This window comes from Dicentrarchus labrax, unplaced genomic scaffold (assembly GCF_905237075.1).
Source record: "Dicentrarchus labrax unplaced genomic scaffold, dlabrax2021, whole genome shotgun sequence".
NCBI lineage: Eukaryota > Metazoa > Chordata > Actinopteri > Moronidae > Dicentrarchus > Dicentrarchus labrax.
Window position 1 is genome coordinate 23461662 of NW_026136707.1, and position 21890 is coordinate 23483551.

Sequence of the window (21890 nt, forward strand, 5' to 3'; positions counted from 1 at the left end):
AAGTTCAAGAGCATACATCAAAAAACATAGTCCTTCCCCTTCTTCATATAACTTCTCATAACGTTTCAGTGTTCCCATGTGAATGTCCTGGCTTATTCGCTAAAGAAAACTTTTCCATAGGATTAGAAATGAAAATCGCCTACTATTTCTGAGGTATTATCACAAGTGTTTTGTGAATGTACGCTAAACACTGTGCTTCTTGTTTAAAAATGTAGATTCGCCTGGTCTAGCATTATAGGCGAACAACTTTCCCATACTATTCCTCAAAGCAATGAGAGCAGGACATGTTGGAATGTGTAAAACATGACTTTCAAGTCTGCAGATGTCCTGCACACACACGCAAAGACATACTGAGACATGTGCACGCCAACTATTGAGGTATGCAGAAAGCAAAAAAGCACCCTCCACATCCCACACTGCCCCATCAATGTGTGCTTTTTTATCTTTCCTTTCTTATTCCTTTACTGACTATCCATATCTCGTTCCCTTCGTACTTTCCACACTCCTCAGCGTTCAGGATGGCAAATCCAGCTGCCCATTGGTGCCCTCACAGTGTTTGATGGAGTGCCGTAGCCTTTGGCCCCTAGCTGTGTGTTTATGTACTTCTTGCACCTGCCCTTGCTTGAAGAGTAACGGCACCACACACATTCACTCACTCAGTCACACACAGAAACACGGAAACAACACACACGCCTGGCTGTAATACACACACTAATGGATCTTACATACATAAACCAAACTGAATACCACTGCTAAGTCGACAAACTACCAGCCATTGTGCTTTTCCTCTTCCTGTGTACCCCACTTTTTTATAGTCTTAACAGCTGGACAAAACATTGTCCAGAGCCCCCCCCCCACGCAACAACCAGCACCCCAGCAGGTGTACCATGCCCTTTAGGACATCTACGTGGGCAACGGGGGATATGTTATAGTGATACCCCTAGTGCCATTTATCAAAGAGCAAGTAGAGTAGAGGGAATGGCCCCTGTCATGTTCCAGATTGGCTTGCTCTTTTAACATCTCCATCTTTTCCAGAAAGAATGAAGGACTCAAGGGAACACTCAGTATATGTGGAGGCCTACTCATCACTGCTGCAATCATTTTTTCTTCAGTACTACAAAAGGCCAAATGGTCACAGGATCTGGATATCCATTCTCTACAATGGTCTGTTCTTTTAGGGTTGATGGGTCATGTGTTTTCAGGTTCACTGGGACACACTCAATAATGTAGCCAAATGTCTGGTGCAGTCCTTTTATGGCAAATGTATGTAAGCTATATTGTTTCCAGGAAGCCTAGCTTTTATGTAGTGCCTGTGTCATTCTCTATCTTTCCCTCTGGTACTGGATTACATCAAATAACCCAAATGTCTCTGTGTGTACATATGTGTGTATCTGTATGTGCATAGGTGCATGAGCTTACACTTAGATGCTTTTCAAACAGTAAATATGGCGATTTTTATTTGGTAAACAGATAAATGAGATGATGATAAATTCATCTAAAACATTGTGAAAATTAAAAAAAAATTCCAAACCACTTCTTTAACAGTTTTCTAAAACAGTATACTGTGTTGTGAGAATCTGGCCTCGAGTAAGATATCGATTGTTTATTTGGGCTCTGGGATGAAATAACTAATATAAAGCAGTTCCACACTTTATATAAACATCTGTCCTAAAGACAGAGGGAGCTGATAGAGGAACAGGTAACCAAAGCCACAGAGAGACGCACAGCTCTGCTCAGTTTGACCTGCAGATGTATTAAGTAGCAGGCAGAGAGACAGAGGGAGGGTTATTAACGTTCCCATCTTCCATCTGGGCTGATAGAGGGCCTCTCAGACAGCAGGTGAAGAGGTTGCTGGGTAATTTGTCTGAGAGAGAGAGAGAGAGAGAGAGAGAGAGAGAGAGAGAGAGAGAGAGAGAGAGAAAGGAAGTCAGTGGTTAGGGATTTTAGCAATTGCCAGTAATTCCCTTGGTTAAATGTGCTGTCTGTGTATATGTGTCCACTTGAATCCCGGCTGTATCCACACCTGCCTGCTGTTTTACATTAAAACTACCTTTAAAATATAAATATATGTTGATTTGGGATTAACAACTGCAAACAAAAAGATGCTAATTTTGGTGTAAAACAATATATTTATAGTCCAGATTTTGGATTACCTAAGTAAGTAAAAATTTGACCGAACAGAGGGAAAAGATAGGGAGTAAATAAAGTTTGGGAGAGAAAAATGGAAGAAGAAAGAAATGTAAGCAGAATAGTCAGAGAGGAAGTGGACGTGGATGAAAGAAAGCTTTTAGATGACAAGACCAGCTTTTTTCTCATCGTTTCAGGAGCTGTTGTGCTTTCATAGCCCCTCTGGTAGCACCGCTCATCTGTGCCTTATTAATAGAAAACACACGGGTAGGCGATAAATCCCTGGTAACCAATCCATCTGTTTCAATTATTCTTCATCAATTTTTATGTATTTGTGTTTATATTTTCTTTTGAGTTTGTCTTTGCTGTTTGTTCTGCCTCTGTGATTTGTTGATCTTAGAGTCAGTGGGCTAGCATTTGACAGAAAAAGCCCCACTGAGTTGTAAACTCAGTCAAAAAGCGCTATGGACACTTGTAGGAAATGAAGTGCTATCACTGTAAGAGGGGATTATTTTGAGAAGTAAAGCCTTATTGGAACAGGTGATGTAAGAATTTAATGTGATTCCCTCGGACAGCTCCAGCTCACTGGAAGAATGTAGCATGTGATGGATGGATCCTCCTCTCCTCTCTCAACAGGCGGTTTGGCACAGAACTCTCTAACTCTACAGTATCTTTTAGCCATCCAGCTATTTCTCCCTCCTTCTCCTGTTATGTGTTTGAAATAGCCTCTCACCATAGAAATAACATTGACATATCATAATGGCGAGTATGTAATTCCCCCCCCCCCCTCCTTACCACAGTGCAAACTGTTTCATTTTGGAAAGATGGCAGACGGAAGGTTCTTCCACACTAGGCTGCCATTAAGAGAAATAATCATAGAGTGAAGAGCACTTGAGGCTCCTGTGATGTAATGCTGGTGTTAGGTGAGTTGTAGTTGACACTAAGCTGGATGCCGACATAACCGTATTGGATATTGTTTTGGAAAGATAGATCCTTTATATTGGACTGTTAATCATATTGCTAATAGTCCCTGTTATTTAACTTAAAATGTTCAAGTCATTCAACCTAGTAGATTTACTGGGAACTTGTAAAACAGTTAGAACAAGCACTTGACAATTTAAGGGTTTTTATCTCTTTTAATATCCTTCCTGGGCACCTTTTAAAAACAGTATGGCTGTGATGTCGGGACTTTGCTGTAGTGTATCCAAACTCCCATCAATATACTGCAAATGTTTTCACAGGAAGCTTTCTAAATCCAGAGGGAAAACACAAATAAAATGTGCCCCTTGTAAGCTTTCAGATCCTGTCAGGTTGTACTCACAGATAAATACACACATAAAAGTAAAATAAATTTACTAGGGACTGAAGTCAGGTGCTAATAAAGGCATATCGTACATTACAGTAGAATGTGTTGTATGGATTGTAGCTTTGGGGCACTGTTCACTTATGTTTTACCAAATGTTTACAGCTTTACTTGACATATTTATCATGGTATAGAGACACAACCACAGGTTAACCTTGGAAACAGAGGGCACCGCTACTATCCCTGCCAGAGCTTAGATAAACACAACACACTCTGCCTGGTGATATCTGTGTTTAAGAGCACCTGGTTTCTCAGAACTTTGGGAGAGACGGAGAGGTACAGAAAGGGGTCAAGAACAATTAAAGGCCAATCAAGTGTTTAATGAAGCCACGGCAGCGGTGTTTAAACCTGCCGGACTGCACTTCATTTTCACTTTTTTTTATTTTTTTTTATTAGGTGTGAAGTCTCCAGGCCCGTCACCGACTCTCGAGGGCTCGGTCCAAAACCTGGAGCTGAAGTTCTGCAGCCGTGCGACAGTGAAATGTGCCTCAGGAACCGTGGGAGCTGTAAAAGTGTGCGCCAGGACCCCAGGTGTGTGCAGCTGTGCCCTGTTAAAACTTTACTGCCTGTGTAGGAGGGAGAGAGTGAGACCAACTAGACTCTTCTTTTACTTTCTTTAACTTATATGTTTACACACTCCTCTCTGTCTCTCTTCCTCTCTTTTTCCCGCTCAGTCTTTGTCTTGATTTCTTTCCAGCTGTGTGATTCAGTTGCTGTTTTCTCCTGGGGCGCTGTCATTGGGCTCTGGCCATGTCTTTGATGGCAAGGATGTTATTAGAGCTAGTGTCATAGCACAGAGTTCACAAGGTCAAACTGCACTACACTGCAATGATGTCAGGCAGATTATAAGATCTATTGCAGCTGTCAATATAGAAATACAGAGAAAAAAAGCATGTGCAATTCATTTTCTTATTTCAAAATTAACATCTATAGGAGATGCATAAAATAATGTGAGGAGTTTCACATTAAATGAATAACCACTGCTAACACGGCTACAAAGGTGAGTAGTACTGTTTTTGTTGAATCATATCATATTCTTGTTGGTCAGTTTAACCTCGTGACGGATGTTCCTTTTGTCGGTGCATTTTGTGTGTTCTAACATATTTGTTGCAACACACTTTAGCATTTACCATATATTTCACCTGTAGTTTCGACATCAATTATATGTTCTCTTTTGGTTGTCTCATGTTGTTTTGATCCAAAGTGCTGATGGACAGACTTCTTGATTTGCTGACAAATGCTACAATTTGTTTTAACATGATTACTTTATTATTAAAAGCCTTTAGGCACAAAGTGTCAATATTTTGTGTACCCCTATTATCATTTAGTCTGGGACACTAAAACGTATGGATGACTTATACACTTGTGCAGTGAGAAAAAGGCTGTCTGTGAAGCATTCGAGAAGAGCTCTTGCTTTTATATTTTGTATCTTCTTGGCCACATTATTAAAGAAGACTTTTTTTTTTTTTTCATCTGAGGATCAGAGTTATTTGTATTGATTTTGATCACTAGGGACTTTGTACTATGCTAATTAGCCTTTTACTCTTGTCTCTTAGGTTCAGGAGAGGGGGTTAAGGAGAAGCTGGTTCCTCTGATTCAAGGCCCATCGGACACCAAAGAACTCCATATGAGCCGCTGGCTTAACGAGATTCGCAAGCCTGAATCTTTGCTGGCCCCTGACCTGCTGGCGTTTTCTGTTCAAGTCCCTCAGCAAGGAGATGATTGTAGGAATTCAGGTAGAAGCTGCTGAAATGTTTTAAGTGCATACACTACAGTGTCTTTTCTCCTCTCCCCTTCCCTTGCTTCTCATCTATCAAAGTACATTACTCTGTGGTACAATTTCTTACTCAACCTGTGTATTTTTGAAATCACAAATCACCATCCTGTGTTGATATATTAGTTTTTTAGCTCATTTTCCGGACGTGGTTGTGGTGTTTGGACTTGTTACAGGCACTGGTAGTCCATATTCCATCTCAATTATTGGTGATCTAATGCAAGAGTCTCGGTTTGTTTAGATGGTCATATTTTCCTTCCTCCCATAATGTCACGCAATGCCCCCTTTCAGTTATTTGTTTAGTAAAGCCGATAAGTGTTTTCCACTCCAGTATCCTTGAGGCAGGGTTGGCAACTCTTCTTCTCTTTGCAGGCAGCATGAGTTCTCTAAACAGCAGTTAGTCTCTGTCAGCGCTGGGCTGAGCTGGCTAACAACAGCTAACCACTCGAGGATTGCTGTTGAAGGCTGCACTGATGTCAGGTTGCAGTTTTTGATTGCGTCCTTAGACCACAGATTATATTTCTGGTGTCAGTGTGAGGGTGTGTGGGTGTGTGCGTGTGTGTTTAGAGGGAGGGTGTGGGGATTATTCAGTAGCCCTTCCAAAAGACTAAAAATTCAATTCAGATTCCACAGCTCAGAGTGGTGTAGTACTTGATTTAGTAAGTTGGATATTTAATGACTACAACTCTGTGCGTCTCATGTATCTACAGCAGTAGCCAGGTATGTCCTCATCTATACGGCATGGTCTCCAGTGTTCTTTCAAGCAGAGATGGCTCCTGTAGTCTTCTGTGGATGAGGCCATGAATATCAGTATGTCATCACTAACCTTTCCTCCCCACCTGCAACTGCAGCTAGTTCTCCTATCAAGCAGCTCTACTGGGCTCCCAGGGAAGATTGAAAGTAGATGTACTTGACAGTCAACCGTATGTCATGGCCTTCAATTGCTCCCAAGTCTCTAAAAGCCCACAAAAGATGAGTCTCTCAAAGTCTCAAAGTACACTCTGGGCTGTTATCCCGCAACCCCCTCCTGCCCAACAGCAGATACAGGAGAAGCCTGGGGTGACAGTGTAAAACAATACACCTCCAGTATTTGTTTTCAGAGTTGTCTACAGAGTCACAACTGTACATCACTTTTAATGCAGGGCTGCAGAGATTCATCGTGTGGCCTTGACTTACACAAACCCCCAAACCAGGCCCTGAATCACGTCAGGCCCCTGGGCCTTAAACATGTCAGCGCTAAGATGGCGATAGAGCAGGCCTCAGGTGGTTTCAGACTGTGAGGAGAAGATACAGCTGTAGCTTAGGGGCGTAGTGAAGTAAGAAGATAAGTATGGTTTTGAGACAGTGGATTTGGGAGGTCATCCCAAACCTGGAATTCCACTGCTGTTTGAATGACACCCAGTCAATCACTGTCCCATTGCTAGCGAACAGAGCGCCAAGGCACTGCTATAAATTGAAAATGTAAGACAGGGAAAAGCTTACATTTCATTGGCAACTCACGGTTTGATAAATGTGAGGACAGCCATTGAATAAATTTCCTGAAAGTTGCAATGACATAAGAGTACATTTTAAAATCAACGTTGTATTTCTGACAAGGGGTTGTTCAACCCTTTACAGCCTCTCCGACATAGATAGATATTTTTAGGAACTCTGGTAAATTCTATTTAGTGCACAGCCTCAGACTATTACTTTGATTTAGAGAGCATATTATTTCAGCAAAGCAATGGCTCATAAAGACAGTACATATTTTTGAATATTAAAACCTGATCTGAACACAAACCAGAAGACCAAAAGGAAGCGAAAAGAGGGGGAGAGGGAAAGAAGATGAAGGTGAAAGTGTGGTGGGGGGGCTGACTCCCAGAAGCACTGCATATATCTCCAGCAGATGTGGAGCAGTGGAGGCCTGCACTCTTTCTCATCACTGCCTCACTACTCTCCTCTTTTTTCCATTCTTCTGTTCTTTGTTTCTTGCTTTCTTTCTTGCTGTCTGCATCTCTCCTCTGTCTCTCAACCTTCCTTTTAATCTCACATCTAGAATACTCATGCATACAGTTTCTTAGAAGTCTGACAAAAGATTCATTTCTAATTGGCTGGTGGTAGGTACAAACGAACAAAAAAACATTTTTTGTTATATTTTGAACACAAAGCGCCACACAACAACTGACACACACAGTATTTCTACCAGAAATCTTGCTTTTATCTGCCATATACCTGTCAATACAGTCAAAACTGTAGACAGCAGCATGGCTTGACACTAACAGTTTCACCAGACTGAAACATTTCTCTCTCTATGCGTGTGTGTTGTGTCAAATATACTGCTGAAGGAAGAGTTTGCAAAGTGTCTCTCTCTCTCTCTCTCTCTCTCTCTCTCTCTCTCTCTGTGTGTGTGTGTGTGTGTGTGTGTGTGTGTGTGTGTGTGTGTGCGCGCACGCATTTTTTGGGTGTCTACTCATAGGTCTGTGTTTTGTATGGTGGTCAGGCTTACATCAAAGCCTTTGGTCAGTCCACATGTCCCGTGTCCCCGCTGTCATCCAGAGGGTGACTGGGAGCCTGTTAGAGCAGTGTTAATGGAATGATGGATGCAACGCCTCATTCAGCCAGAGATGAAAGGTGGAGTAGCACCACGCAGAATGGGCTGCACCCTTTGCTCCCATAGGACCGACTTAGAGGTTCAACATTTTGTGATCATGACATTTCTGAATTGTTGGACCACTTGGCCTTGGCATCAAACACATTTTATTCGTCCCATGTGGCTCTGTTGATTCCATTTAGCAAATTCTTAAAGCGAGATCATTATACATCGAGCGTAGGACTTGGGTAGGGGCGTAAGAGAAAAGCTAGCTCCTTACACCATAGACATACTGAAAACATTAGGATATAATGAGCCACAATCAACTTTTATATTCTATTTTACATTTGATTAGTCGCTTCTGGTTTTTGTAGGGATGCAACGCACACCAGTCCTGTGGGATCTGTCCGCCCAATTCTAAAAGCATAATATTTATTTAAGGAAGAAAGCGGGAGCTTATTGGTCATCGACATCAAGCTACCAACGTGTAGTCACTAAAGTGTTTGAATATATATACTCATACGCCATGGTGCTTTCACATACATATACCTTATTTTCATGTACTGGTGTATGTGATTGACTGCAGTGGATTATAAATTGAGAAAAGCCTTGCCTTGCACTGTTTCCCCACTGGTCATGTATGTGTGATCTCTGTGTTGTCTCATTTCTTAGAGGATGTGACAGGCTCTGGAAATTGCCAGCACTTTCCTTATGGATCCTTTAATTCATCCCAGAAGGCATTTCCTCCATTTATTGCATTTTCCCTTTTTTAGAGCTCACAAAGACCCATATCTCTGAGGTCAGTTGTGATACAATATATTTGGACTAATAGACAGCTAAATTCTATATTAATGGCCAATTGTGCAAGTCTACAGCACTTTTGTCTTGGCCTCTTTTGTATGACCCATTTTTCTGCCTGAAATATTTTTAGGAACCTCAAAGCAACCTCAATTGGGGAATGTTACTTTTCACTGTTCTGAAGTAATGATATATTGAATAATTGAATGCATAGTCCGACAATTTAATTGTAACTTTGACACATGTTTTAATCTTCACTCCGTCTCACTCACTCTTTCATGAAAAGTTAATTCACCAAGGAGATAAGTTCCTTTAAATGTTGCCAGTGACATCTGTTTTCTGTCTAATTGTTTACCAGTGAATTAAAACAAAATTCCAATTTACTTAGAAAATGAAGCGATTGGGTTGGGTGACTAGGGGTGGCGGTTGGAGGGAGTCCATATACACTTGTAGCACTCCTGCAGATCCAGACTAATGTGTTTTCATTTAACAGAGCTGAGGTTGGAACATTCTAATAAATTAAACACAATTAAAGGCGTGGGTTTGAACGCAGAAGAACTAAGCAGTTCTGCTTTGAAATGTCCTCTTTTATAGATCCAAAGGCCTATAGTAATTTCATATCTTGCCGTTAACCCTTTGCATTACAACGTGACAGTCCCAGATGATTTCTCCTAATTGAGCAGTCGGTCCAGATGGACCCAACAACGATACGATTTTTTTGGCAGTTGCAGAGTACCACTAGAGCCAAGTATTCTCTGAATATTTTTCTTTTTCATTTTCTTTCTTTTTACAAGAACCAAACATGATTCATGTGTGTGCTCTATTATGACACAATGAATAGTCAAAAATCAATGCCATTATTAAATAACATGAAAAAACGTAGTGAGGGATGAAGCACAATAGAAGAAAGTGAGGCAGCTATAGGAGGAGACTGAGTCAAGGAGCTCAGTGGGTGAGGCAGTTGTTTTTAAGTCAAAGCAGGCAGCAGTCTGGGTTGGCAGGCTGGATCAGAAGGGCATAGGTTAGTCTTCCACATGGACCCAGCTGAGAGCCAAGGACATGTCATCCTTCTGATGCCTGTATTCCTTGACTGGTATTAGATCTATAAATTATCTGTAAATTTAATCAGAGTAGAGCAGTGCCTTAAGGTTCACTAGGACTAGAAATCCTTTGCCATGTCATACAGAATGACCTTCAGTGCTACACTAAGTGTAAATTATCAGTGCTACTCAAGAGACAGCTTGATCATTTTGATCCCTGGACAGTGGCTGGCTGGCTGACTGACTATTCTCCTTGGCTTGGTCTTGGGCCTGTCACTGCTGATGGATGGGAAAGACTAAGGGGGCCTTGGACGGGGCCAGTGCGAGGGAGTGGAGGGCTAGAGGGCGTGTGAGGAGCTGGGGTTTATGCTGAACCTCAGGGCGAGCGGCAGCCTGCAGGTGTTCCCCCCTCCCCACCGTCCACCACCCCGACTTGCACCAGAGGAGGAGGGACCAACGGGTCGGGTGGGCTTTATGATCATAGAGAAGACAAAAAGAGAGAGAGAGTGAGGGATAGCATGTGTTTTCCCCAGGCACGCCAGCAGCTGCGAGACAATGATTTATGCTTTTCTCAGAACTCTGGGATCTCAAAATGTTACATTTAATCAAGCACACTGAGAGCAGAGCAAATGTTAAAGATGTTCCCTATAAAGCCCTCCAGTTTTGATCTCTTTACCATACCATGGGAGCTGTGGGAATAGGGGAACAAAGTGATCTTTAATCTTAATTTAAACATATTGGAGGGAATTATGAAAGCTACATGGAATTAATCCTTGGAGACTTCCCCAGCAGTGGTAATTCTAAACATATTTAGTTCTTTAATAGATATTAAAGCTGTTTTCTACTCAATTACTGTTTTCATATTAGACAGATGGAAGGAAGACAATGAGTGTTTGAGTCCACTGAACGAGTGCATAGTTAATATACAGTTATTAGCTATATGTGTGTCTATATTTAAGCATCTCTGCTTGTTTATATGGTGACACATCCATACCGTCATGTGTGTGCATGTGTGTGTCTGTTTCTGTGTGTGTGTCTGTGTCCTAAGAGACCTGTCCACAGCAGTCAGAAACAGGTGGGATCTTACAGTACTCCGGGCCTGTAGAGCCAAAGACTAATGAGAGCAGGTGGGAATGAAGCGCCACCTGACTTTGATCTGACCATTTCACACAAACACATGCACACACACGTGCATGCCCTACGCTCACTGAGCAGTGCGTGCACATACACAAGCATGTACACACAGAAACATTTGCGCTCTCTTTGCCTCCTCTGAAACCGTAGCCTTTGAATGGGCTGCACTGACACCGTAGATGGGGTGTGAATTTTGGGATCTCCCTTGGTAGCCTCCTCCATTACAATCTTTCAAAGGCCTGCCGTACTTTCATATGTCCATCTATCATGCTCTTTTTCCCTCCTTTGCATGTGTTCCCTCACTCCATTGAGTGTTAAATCAACAGTCTGGCTTTGTCTCAGGCAGCAGCTTGATGGCTTTAGGCTGCTGGCCTGAACTTTCTCTGGCTAATAGACCTACAGTAGACAAAATGGTACTAAAAATACATTTATTGTACGTCCTTGTGAGAAAACACAAGAGGCAATCTCTTAAATTAATCTTGCAAGTGATGTGACCAGCTTTGTAGCTGTAGGTACCTGACCAAAACTTAATTTGAAGTGATTTTGAACACCTGAGAGCCAATGTCTGACAGTATATATATTTATGCATATATATTCAAAAAGTCAAAATGCCCACTAGATTTTGCAGCATACAGATTCAAATGTGTTCACACTAAATTTTAGATTTGATTCAGGAGCATGAACCTAGGCCATAAGATGTTGTTTATTTGTTCAAGCACCCTGTAACTTCCTCAACAATCTATTTAATCTTTAAGGCAGCCGCTCTCATCATGTCTCATCAGTCAGTGTGTGTGAAGCAGAGCAGGTAATGTGGAGATTAGACCCGAGGGAACCCACTCAGAGCTGGCTATTGAGGTCAATCATGGCCCATTACTGGAGCTGTTCATCTGTGAAGTGTTGGGCTACTTAGGCCACTCTCACAGTGCTTAAAGCCCGGCTGGAGTGTGAGGCTGAGGGGCAGGGGGCAGAGATTGGGTACAAGGGGATAAAGGCTAAGGCTAGAGATGGGGTTGGGTGAGGAGTGTGACTGGGGCTAAAGCTGCTGTTCAGGCTAGCCTCCACTCTTACATGATATCACAGCTCCCATGCGGCCAATTGGCTTTGGCCATTTTGCGTGTTTCCTGAGAATTATTCAGTTTCAGATTCAAAGTGGACAGAGGTTTGGTTTCGTGCTAAGACTGGAGAATAGATGAGGGCAAATGACACTTTAATGATCCCTGTGGGGAGGCTGGTCATGGCAACAGTAAAGTACACCAAACAGAAAATAGAATATAAATAGCAAATTGGGAAGTCAGGGAGTGTCAAACATAATACAGCCAACAACACCAGAACAAGTAATGTAAACATTTAATAATTTATAGCCTATTAGTAGGGACGTTAAGAAGTGCTCCGTCTCTGCAAAAACCCAGGACTAACTGCAGCTTAGGGGAACACAGTGGTCAACTTACAGGCTTTTCTGGTGTTAGCTGTCAGTGTAAGCCATCATGGTGGTGTATAAGTGAGTCAGATAGAGATGAAGATTTAGCCTTTGAGTGTGAAGAAAGGTCATTCTGGGTCACTGCTGTTTCACTTCTAAAAGTTGTCGTCTTGATAGGGCAGGGTCAGAGGGAAAGAGGGAAAGTAATGAGCCCTTTTTCACCGTGTGAAAGTGGAGACAATATTAGCTCATCAGTTTCATTAAGATGATCTGTGTAAAGACCTAATGACTGCCTTTAACGGCTGTAAGAGGCCCTCTTATTACAATTAGTGTAAACTTAATTTCCACATTACATTGCATTTTAAAATGCCAGCTTTAATTCAGTTTTCTGACTAAAAGTTTGTTATCCATGTTGAAATACCAAAACAGACAAAAGCCTAAATCTCTAATATCAGGCAGCTGAGCACAACACTTGTGAAAGCAGCTGTATGTCAGCTCACATGATTTTGAAAAGCTTAGCTTTCTGTGTATCCAATTTTTGAACATTTTCACAAATCTGTTTTCACAGGTCAAAAAGGCCAGCTTAGCACAGATGGAAGACCTTTCGTGTCTTTGTCAACAGATGAGTAGCATCTCATGTAATGTTTTAATGTTCTATTCCACTGAGACAACACCTGAAGTCATTTTGTTTCTACGGCTTTCCCTGCATTTTTAGTTTTCTTCTTTGTGCGAGTGGGGGGAGATGCTTGCCGTTGGTTACTCAGCAGCTGGAAAATAGTAATCTAGCTTGTCAGCTACTGGGCGTAATGTAAATCCCAGGGCACCCTGATTCATTTCCCGCTAAGGTGTAATTCATTTTTAATGTTTGTCAGCGAGACAATCAGTGAAGAGCCTAACACAAGCCCACTAAAAAGCCCCCCCCAGTTCTATACGCTCCCATCATTTCAAATTCCCATGTGACTGCAGAGTTATTACAATGAGTAATTACAAGTTAAGCTCTTTAGAGAGAGAGAGAGGGAGAGAGAGTAAGAGCACAAAGTTCCCCCAAACTCCAAGTACTTTGCCAGCTGTATCCTTATTCCTTATCCTTCATTCATCATTAGCGAGTAAAGAAGAATAGAAAGAAAGGTAATTAGTGTAGTTTTCACCAATTTTAAAACAGAAACACACAGTGCATGTTGGGTTTGTGCTGTGAATGGGAGAGGGCATGCTGACTCTTGGCTAAAGTGGACAGCGGTAATCCTTGGTTCACTGTGTAGCATACAAGCTGTTTACACTTCATCCAGTTCTGGGCTGGATAGCAGGGGTGGAGGAGGTCAATTTAGTTAACCTTATCTAATTGAATGTTGTCACTGGATCAAAGGTCGCCACATTCCACACAGTCGGATCAAACATCACACAGCACAATCAAAACAATTGGCTTCCCTGGATCACCTAATCAGGGGCTTGGGGTTTTATTCTCACAAATTAGAAGGGATAATGTCCAGACTGACTGTGGAGGGCAAGAACACTGTCTTAAGTTATGCGCATTTGAATTAGTTTATTTAGATTTAGTTGTACTGATACTGTGCTTTTACGTTTTAAACTATCAAATATACTTTCCGCACTTTTATGCATTCTGTCTATATGTTACTAAACAGTTATTTTAGTTGGTAAAGTAGCTTCAAATGACATTATTTGATGCATAATTAATGTCACTGATAATGTTTTTAATACCTTCTCTTTTTTATGCTTCATGATAAACTGTACAGATGTGCTGATGCGTGATCTGTGGTTTAACAGTTGCCCTATGATAGAGAATTTCCCTTTCTAATGCGTCTTCATCTTTGCTGACAGAGGCAAACATTAATTTGTGGTGGGTCCCTGTTCATCACATCGCTTAGTTTATCAGTGTCACTGTCTGTCTGTGAGCCATGCCTCTGTCTTTCATCTCTCATTATTGCTGTTCCAACTTTGAGTGAGATCAGCTTCCACCTCCTCACATTATTAGAGGTTGGTTACTGATTCATACCCTGCCTGTCCTAAAGTCACATACAGGCTAACCAGAGTTCAGACAGATGCCGCATCGGCCTAGCAAAGCAGTTTTGAAGCAAGCTGGCTGGAGTTCTGTGCCGGTAGCCAAACCAATATGTGTCTCGCCGCATGAGTGCCCATCAGAAAACACGCGGTGGGCGTGGGAAGGGGATGAGAGCCCATTAGCTTCTTCACAGCTCAGCTGCCGCGGCGCACCTCCTCCCTCGTACCATGCCCTTCACTCATCTCTTCTTCCATTCCCCCCTACACTCCTCCACCTACACTCCCCTCCTGTTCTGTGCTCCACACGCATTTTCCCAGGCTGCACTGTTGCCCAAATGAGTCTGTGTGTGCACAGTGGGCAAAGCTTTACCACACAGAACTGCAGCAGCACTCTCGCTCTTCAAAAGAAAAAAAAGAGGGAAATATTAAAAGTGAGAGGGCGAAGGACAGTCCCACATAAAGCAGAAGTGGTGAGGATGAAAAGATGAATAACGGGTTGAGGGGAAAGAGGAGTTGAAATGTGTTGTAGGGGTGAGAAGAGGTATGATGGGGGAGTGTAGCTGTTGCTGATGTAGAGATTATTACTGCAGTACTGTGTTAAGATGTAATTAATTAAGCTAATTGTGGTTATGAGGTTGTGGTGTAGGTTTGGTCGGGATGGCGGTGGCGGTGAGAGGGATTTCTCACAGAATAAAAAAGGCAAAGTAATTAACAGAATCAGCCGGCAGGAACCAGACCCAAGGGGAGGAGGGGGTTCAGTGAGGCTCAGTCAAGAATGGAATGTGACACGACCCACACTAATGTTGAATTCTCCCATATAACTGGCTTATTCTTACACACTCTCATTGACACACACAGAAGACTCTCAATAGTACCAATTACAAGGTCTTTGGCTCTTTTTCAGGGTAGGCTCGTGTTGCAGCCAGCATGGAGCACAGTTTAGCCTCATTTGTTTCTTAGAGGAAACTTGAAGAGAAGGACAGAGAGTAGATTATGCAAGGTTTTGTTTACTGCATACCCTGGCCCTCTGTTGTTCAAATTGTATTTCTTTCAATCGTCCAAAACCACCGTGATTTGTCCCAGTGACAGACAGACTGAAGAATGGCTTCTCAGAGTCGTCACTCTTTCGTCACATATTTATCCCCTAAATATGGAAACAGTTCCCACTTCTTAGAGTTCTGTGACTTTTCTTGTTTTTTACTCAGAGCTCTCATTTATCTTCAGACCCCCCTTCAGACCACACAGGAACATCTTTGGTGTCATTTCCCATAAAAGAACCAAGAGTCATGCTGAGATGTCTAACTGTATGCAGGTTTAACCAGCTCACTACAGTAGAATGACTGGCAGCGGAAATGAAACAGAATTAAAGCTGCAATCTGTAACTTTCTGCACATTCAAACTGCAGAAAGAATGACAAGAGCGTGTGTATGTGCTTGTGTTTCAACTTGTGGTTGTAAGAAATATCATCGACTGACCAGCTTACATGTAAAGGATATATTTTTCCAGCGATGAAGTTAGACATCACAGTGTGGAGATTATATTCTGCCTCTGGATTAATGCACACATGGATAAAATGATAAATCCAAAATAAAAGGTTTTAATCACAATAGAGGGATTTATTGCCTACTTGTTTTCTAGCTACACCTCTCTTTTTAAAGATTAGATTGGCCATCAGCAGTTCAATTGCAAGCTTTTACTTTAACCATGTAACTGGCCAGCAGCCCCCCACAGCTGTAGGATTAGACTGTGTGATTGATGTCTGTGGAGCACAGTGTGGATGAGGTGAGACTTTCATAAAATGCCTGTTAATGCTTTATTTCAGTCTGCTGAGGATAGGGTCATGTGGTTCCAGAATTCCAATCAAACGTGGAAACGTTTCATTTAAATTCATTATACACACTTACACACACACACACACACACACACACACACACACACACACACACACACACACACACACACACACACACTCCTTAGTCAAAATGTATTTGCAGGATTTATAGGAAGACATAAAGTAGGAAATCTGTGTGTATTTTAAGATGTCCAAGTTTGAAATGAATGACATCATTTAGTATTTTTCCTAAATTTTTTATGTATGTGACTTTCGTCACATACTAACTTCTCTATTTTTGGTGAGTACGATGTTATAATTCACTTTTCTTCATTGCATTTCCCTCAGTGTAATTTGAAAAAATGTTTGCTTTTGGTTTCTGCGTTGCATCAACTGGTCCATTTCTTACACAACTGTCAGATAGATCATCAGTAAGAAAAATATCTCATGTGGATTTCAATTGCCCTAAACCTTTAGCTTGTTTAGATTTTATATAAGGTAGTTTTTGAAGAAAATTGCTATTCTGTACATTAATCTCTCTACATATGGCTCTGGCTGTGACATTTTTGCCTTGATGTCTGAAGTTTTCCACTATGAAGATTCATGTCACAATAATCATTAAGATCGATTACATTGAAGAAAAAAAAAAACATTTAAACTCATACAACCATTCTCCTTAAATGTCTTGCTTATTTAACTTCTGCTTTGCTTTCGTTGGAAGTCTAAGTGACGAATGGCACATATAATTCAATGAATTTGCTGATCCAATTTGTTGTGATTCACACTTCTCTGAATGTTTGCAGATATTATTTTTTTAATTTCCGTTCATGTTACTGCAGACAGACTCACACAGTTTGCTCAGAGGCACACATCATTGGACTTCATTGTTTATTAACTTTCTACCTTGTAGTTAGTTTTTAATGTATGACCCTTTTGATGTTGGCTTGGTGAAAGATGCTGTAAAGTGTCTACAGCCATTTTTTCCACGGGCATTTCCACATGTAAGTTGTAGCTTTACATATAGTAGGCTACATCGTTCTGCGTGCTGTATAAAAATAAAGGGATACAGTTTAGGATGATGCATGGCAGAAAGGCTGACAGACGCACAGTAGATTAACAAGTCATTAAACACAGATGCAGGCATTTGACTTCTGTTTTTGTTCTTAGTATTCCTCTTCTGCAGTTTTACCTGACATTTGTTCTTCTTTTCTTTTCTTTTCTTCTTTTCTTTTCTTTTCCTCTTTTTGGAAAAACCTGAAGTTTGTAAAGTGACCTCTGCTGCAGACATCCACACAGTAATAGATAGCACATTGAGAATTACACAGGAAATGATAATAAAAAAAGACACAGTGTCTTTATTAACGTGATCTGGAGCCTCCACACTATGTTGACCTTGGTGTCACAGTGTGACTGAGGTGGTTTAGCTCAGCTCTGATCAATAATAGCTAGAGGGAGTGGGTGCTCAGTAGCCTGGTTTATGTCAGCCTACCCACTCTGCTCCCCACTGCTGACCTGGGACGGCAGAATCTGAATCAGTTCAAGAACTGCTGCTCCCGCTGTTGTTTTTGTTTTGGGTTCTCTCTACAGTGGTTACATTTATAAGTCTGTATTAATATTCCTTTGTGGATTTTATGGGAATTCTTGAGGCTTAAAAGTTATTTGTCAACAGCATCAACAAAAACAACATTTTTTAATAATCAGGCTTTTTAGATTCTAAATTTAACATTTTCAAAAATAACTTGGATAACACATCAAATTGGCATTTATATTTCCGAAGCTTTTGGGAAGAATTTGTTTTATATCGTTTGGACAAGTAAATAGAAACATTTATTGTTTTTCTTTCTTTGCTTTCTTCTCTCTCACTCAAACACATTCTCTCTCTCTCTCTCTCTCTCTCTCTCTCTCTCTCTCTCTCTCTCTCTCTCTCTCTCTCTCTCTCTTGCTCTCTCTCGCTCTCTCTCTCTCTCACACACACACACACTCTAAAGATCTTACCAACAGGAGTGCAGACCTGTAAGTGGTGTTATTTGTCAGTGATTTAGTGTGTCCGTCTGCACTCCAAGTAGAGTATACAGACCAGGTCCAGATCCCTGTGCTGGCCTGGCCTGCTCCATAACCCCCGTCCTCCTCTCCATCACTCTCTCTGCTCTTTACTTGGGTCATCACACCCCTTCACCCTCCCTCTGTGACTCTCTCTTCTTCTTTTCTTTTATACCCTCCGCCCATATGCTCTTTTTCTCCCTCAAATCTTAAAACTGATCCTGGCCCCAGTCTTTTACCCCTAACCCTCTCACCCCACTTAACCTTCATTCACTCTCCTGCCAGGCTGGGCAGGAATGTTAATGGAAGCTGTTGATGGGAACAGATTTGGAAGGTGATTGGGAGATCCATCCAGGCCAGGCTCTAGTGACAGAGGCTCTGGCCCAGAGAGAGTTATAGTGTCTTGGGTGAGGAGAGCATCCAGCTCCCTTGGCCCCCTTAGCCTCTCCTGGTAACATGAGCCGGAGTGTGTCTGAAGACCTTGTGGCTGGTCATCTTCAAATCTACTAAACTTTTATTGCCACTTGTCATACTCTGACTCCAAGCCCTTTTTTTGTTCTCTTTTTTGCTTGTTTTTTTTCTCTCCATCTCACACCATATAGCTTAGAGTCAGGCCCAAACAAATGCAGTCATATCCTTATTGCCTTACCTTTTGTGCTGATGTCAATTTTACACCAAATGATGCTAATGTGTAGGTTCTCCGCCTCTGTTTACCTTTCTCTAACCTTGTGCCTTCCCTGTAACCTGTGTTTCAAATTTATCAGTTGCTCTGGCCTTATCAGCAAAATCAGCATTCTGGGGTTACTGCCACCCTCTGCTTCTCTGGGACTTCTTTTATTTTCACAGGAAGAGAAATAATAAGGCCCAAAGAGCTCTGCCCAAAACCAAAAGGTTGTCATTATGTCATGACTCATAAACACACTTTCTGACATCTAGATCTCTGTGAGATCAGAGAGGGAGAGGGAGGGGGGATGGAGACTGGCCAACCTGGCAACACGCTCATTACCAAAATTAATAAGGAAAACATTTTACCACGAAATATGATCTGGTGTTTTGAAAGCTGTGGCTAATGTGTGTCTGTACCCACACTGTGTATTAGCTTAATCAGCTCTCAGACTGCACAAACTGTCTGGACTGGGATGGAGGTTTGACACCCAGCCTAGGGGCTACATCCTTGCTTCTGTGAGTTTCACAGCCAAGGTGCAGACTTCGCTCCGGGGCCTCGGACCTCAGAGCCTCCTGTCAGCTCTGTGGTTGACAGCACCATTAAGGAAAGGAGGTCAAGTCCTCTGACATAGGCTTCATAACTGTATGAATGTGTATGCACTTGCTTCGAGTGGTTTCATGCATGTGTTATGTGTGAATGTATTTGAGACTGAAGTGAAGTATGGCCTAAGCAGGAGCTTTTCTGGGATCAAGATGTTCCTGATACAGTTTCCAGCACTTTCTGTCCTGCTGGGGAAGAAAAAGGCGTAAAAAAATTCCCCTGAATTAGGAGGCACACTTGCCAGTAACCAGCAGGCAGCTAATTTATCTGATTGAAGGCGAGATGAAAGCAGTGGGGTGCACTTAAAGCTCCCTGCTGTTGTCTGACTGTGTGTGTGCTTATGTGTATGCAGGAAGAATGGGAAGTGTGTAGGTATTTTGTACCCATGTGTTGAACTGTATGTTAAACTGCTACAGATGGTAAGAGTTTCTGCTGTGCTCCTGTTGGTCAGTAGCAGCCAGTGGCTCCTGTCTGCTGGGGTTAATGGCTTTTAGACCATGCAACCTACTATGTCTTGCCAGAGAATGAGTAAAGATAAAGCTTAGACACACATATGTAATATACACACCAATACATAAAAGGAAACACCAGCTTTTACCCCACTAACATGTATTTATGACTCACAAAACACCCCGCCATAGGATAGAGCCACAACTTCAGCCTCTGTCAACCCCTTGTAGCACGGAAGTAGTTTAGGGTCATTACAGCATCAAGCCTTTCCCAAAGGAGAGGAGGGCTTTAAGGGTGGTGTGTGTTTGTGTGAGTGCTTTTTCTGCCATCAAGGACACAGAGGATCATTGGGAAGCATTGCACACATCCACTGGTATTTTTGTATTTTTAGGGGAATCTCTTCGAACTAAGCATCACAGTGCAGGTTTATCTGAATGTGGTTACTATGATCAAGTAAAACTAATGAAACTTGGTCATTGACTTACTTATACATTATCTTAAAGATGTAATTTTGATTTCTGATCCTTCATCTTAGGAAAGACTTCCATCTGATTTGGCATGGCAACTTATGGGAACCCTATCACATGAATCCACAGTATCATGAGATGTTCACACGTAAATCATATGTAACAATGAAGAGAATTAGGATGATAATACATGAGTGTGTTCAAACAGAGAGGGGGGCTGTGACAGATCGCACAAGGGGAGGAAGCGAAGACTGTTGATTGACTGCTGAATGAGTCTGCTCTGTTTTAAAGTGTCACTGTGAGGCCTGGTTTTTAGACAGGCAGAAGATCTCTGGCCAGGTGCAGACACTAAATCCAGTCTGCTTCTCCACACAGGGAGATAGATGACTTGTCTACATGTGTGGTGCTTTGCATGCAGTAGGCCAGAATACACAGGGGCCCGTTACCTCATACAGAAAATTGGATATGACTGTGTGCTTACTCAGTAAATAACATCTGTGAGATATGGATAATGGATTTTAAGACACAAATTGTACATATGCGTTTATGATCAAACAAATCATATTTTTGGTTCTCTTTGGTTCATTGTGTATTAAACAATGATTTGACCATATTGTCAGTCGATATCCTTACCGAACACAGCATCTCTGGTACCATGAAAAGCTGTTCCTGGATACTGGCTTCAATACCTGGTGTTTTTCGATAAAAAGTGATTTTAAACCAGCAATTGTTGACATAGTTAAAAACGATTTCTTGTGGCACAACTTGGCGTTTAGTCACGCTGTATTTGATCAGTTCATACATTGTTTTGTACCAACAGTCAATGACACAGTTTGAAGATTTTAAGAGAAACACCACCTCTAGTGGATTTGTTGGAAATCCATTTGGTGGACTAACCGTCAGTTGACCCCTACCCTGGTCACTGTTACACTGGAGCATGCCTTAGAAATATTACCCTCTTTAAGTATAAGTTATAGTCTTTTGCTCCTTTATCCTAGCTATATCAACACATTGATCTAATTCTCATTTTCTCTCTGATTAATCGCCATGTTTTGTAACTGCACCATTGTCCTCTTGGTGCACTTTGCATATTTTTCCCATGCCGTCACTTTACCGCTTGTTACAAATCATTAAAATTCAAAAGAAAAAGTCTTTTATCTATGTAGACATGTGCTAATGCTGAGTTTTGTTGTGGTGTAAAATCTTGGAGCAGAACAGTCAGCACAAGGCCATTGTGCGTTGGCGCATGTGTGTCTGTGTGTATTTTCTGACGCAAGTGGGTGTCCGGGTTTGTGTGCCTTTCTGTTGCTGAGCTTGGCGGGTCTTGTTAAGTTCTTCAACATTACAGGATCATTGAATCACTCTCACCCTTTCACCTCCATCTGCGTCTGACTGACAGACACTGTGCCTGTATGAGACAGGGCCTAAACGGGCAAGGCAGCAATGGGACGTGTGACAATCCTGAGAGGATGGAAGGTCCCAATACCGAACTAATAAGCCAGGCTAATCTGTAAGCCCTGTGATGGCCAACACTCTCCCACCACCTCTGCCACCTCCAATGTGTTGGCGACGGCATTTCAGCGCCGCTGCTTCTGGA

At 41.9% G+C, this 21890-nt stretch overlaps 1 protein-coding gene across 7 annotated transcripts in view; it reads left to right on the forward strand.

The window, feature by feature from the left end:
- Nucleotides 1–21890, forward strand: part of LOC127366381 (intermembrane lipid transfer protein VPS13B) — a 315825-nt gene that overhangs the window by 82863 nt on the left and 211072 nt on the right. For all 7 annotated transcript variants that reach the window (XM_051405186.1, XM_051405181.1, XM_051405183.1 and 4 more), the window contains exons 18-19: nucleotides 3887–4021; nucleotides 5047–5226. In XM_051405186.1, the coding sequence (XP_051261146.1) occupies nucleotides 3887–4021; nucleotides 5047–5226 (315 nt within the window). The remainder of the gene's footprint in view (nucleotides 1–3886; nucleotides 4022–5046; nucleotides 5227–21890) is intronic.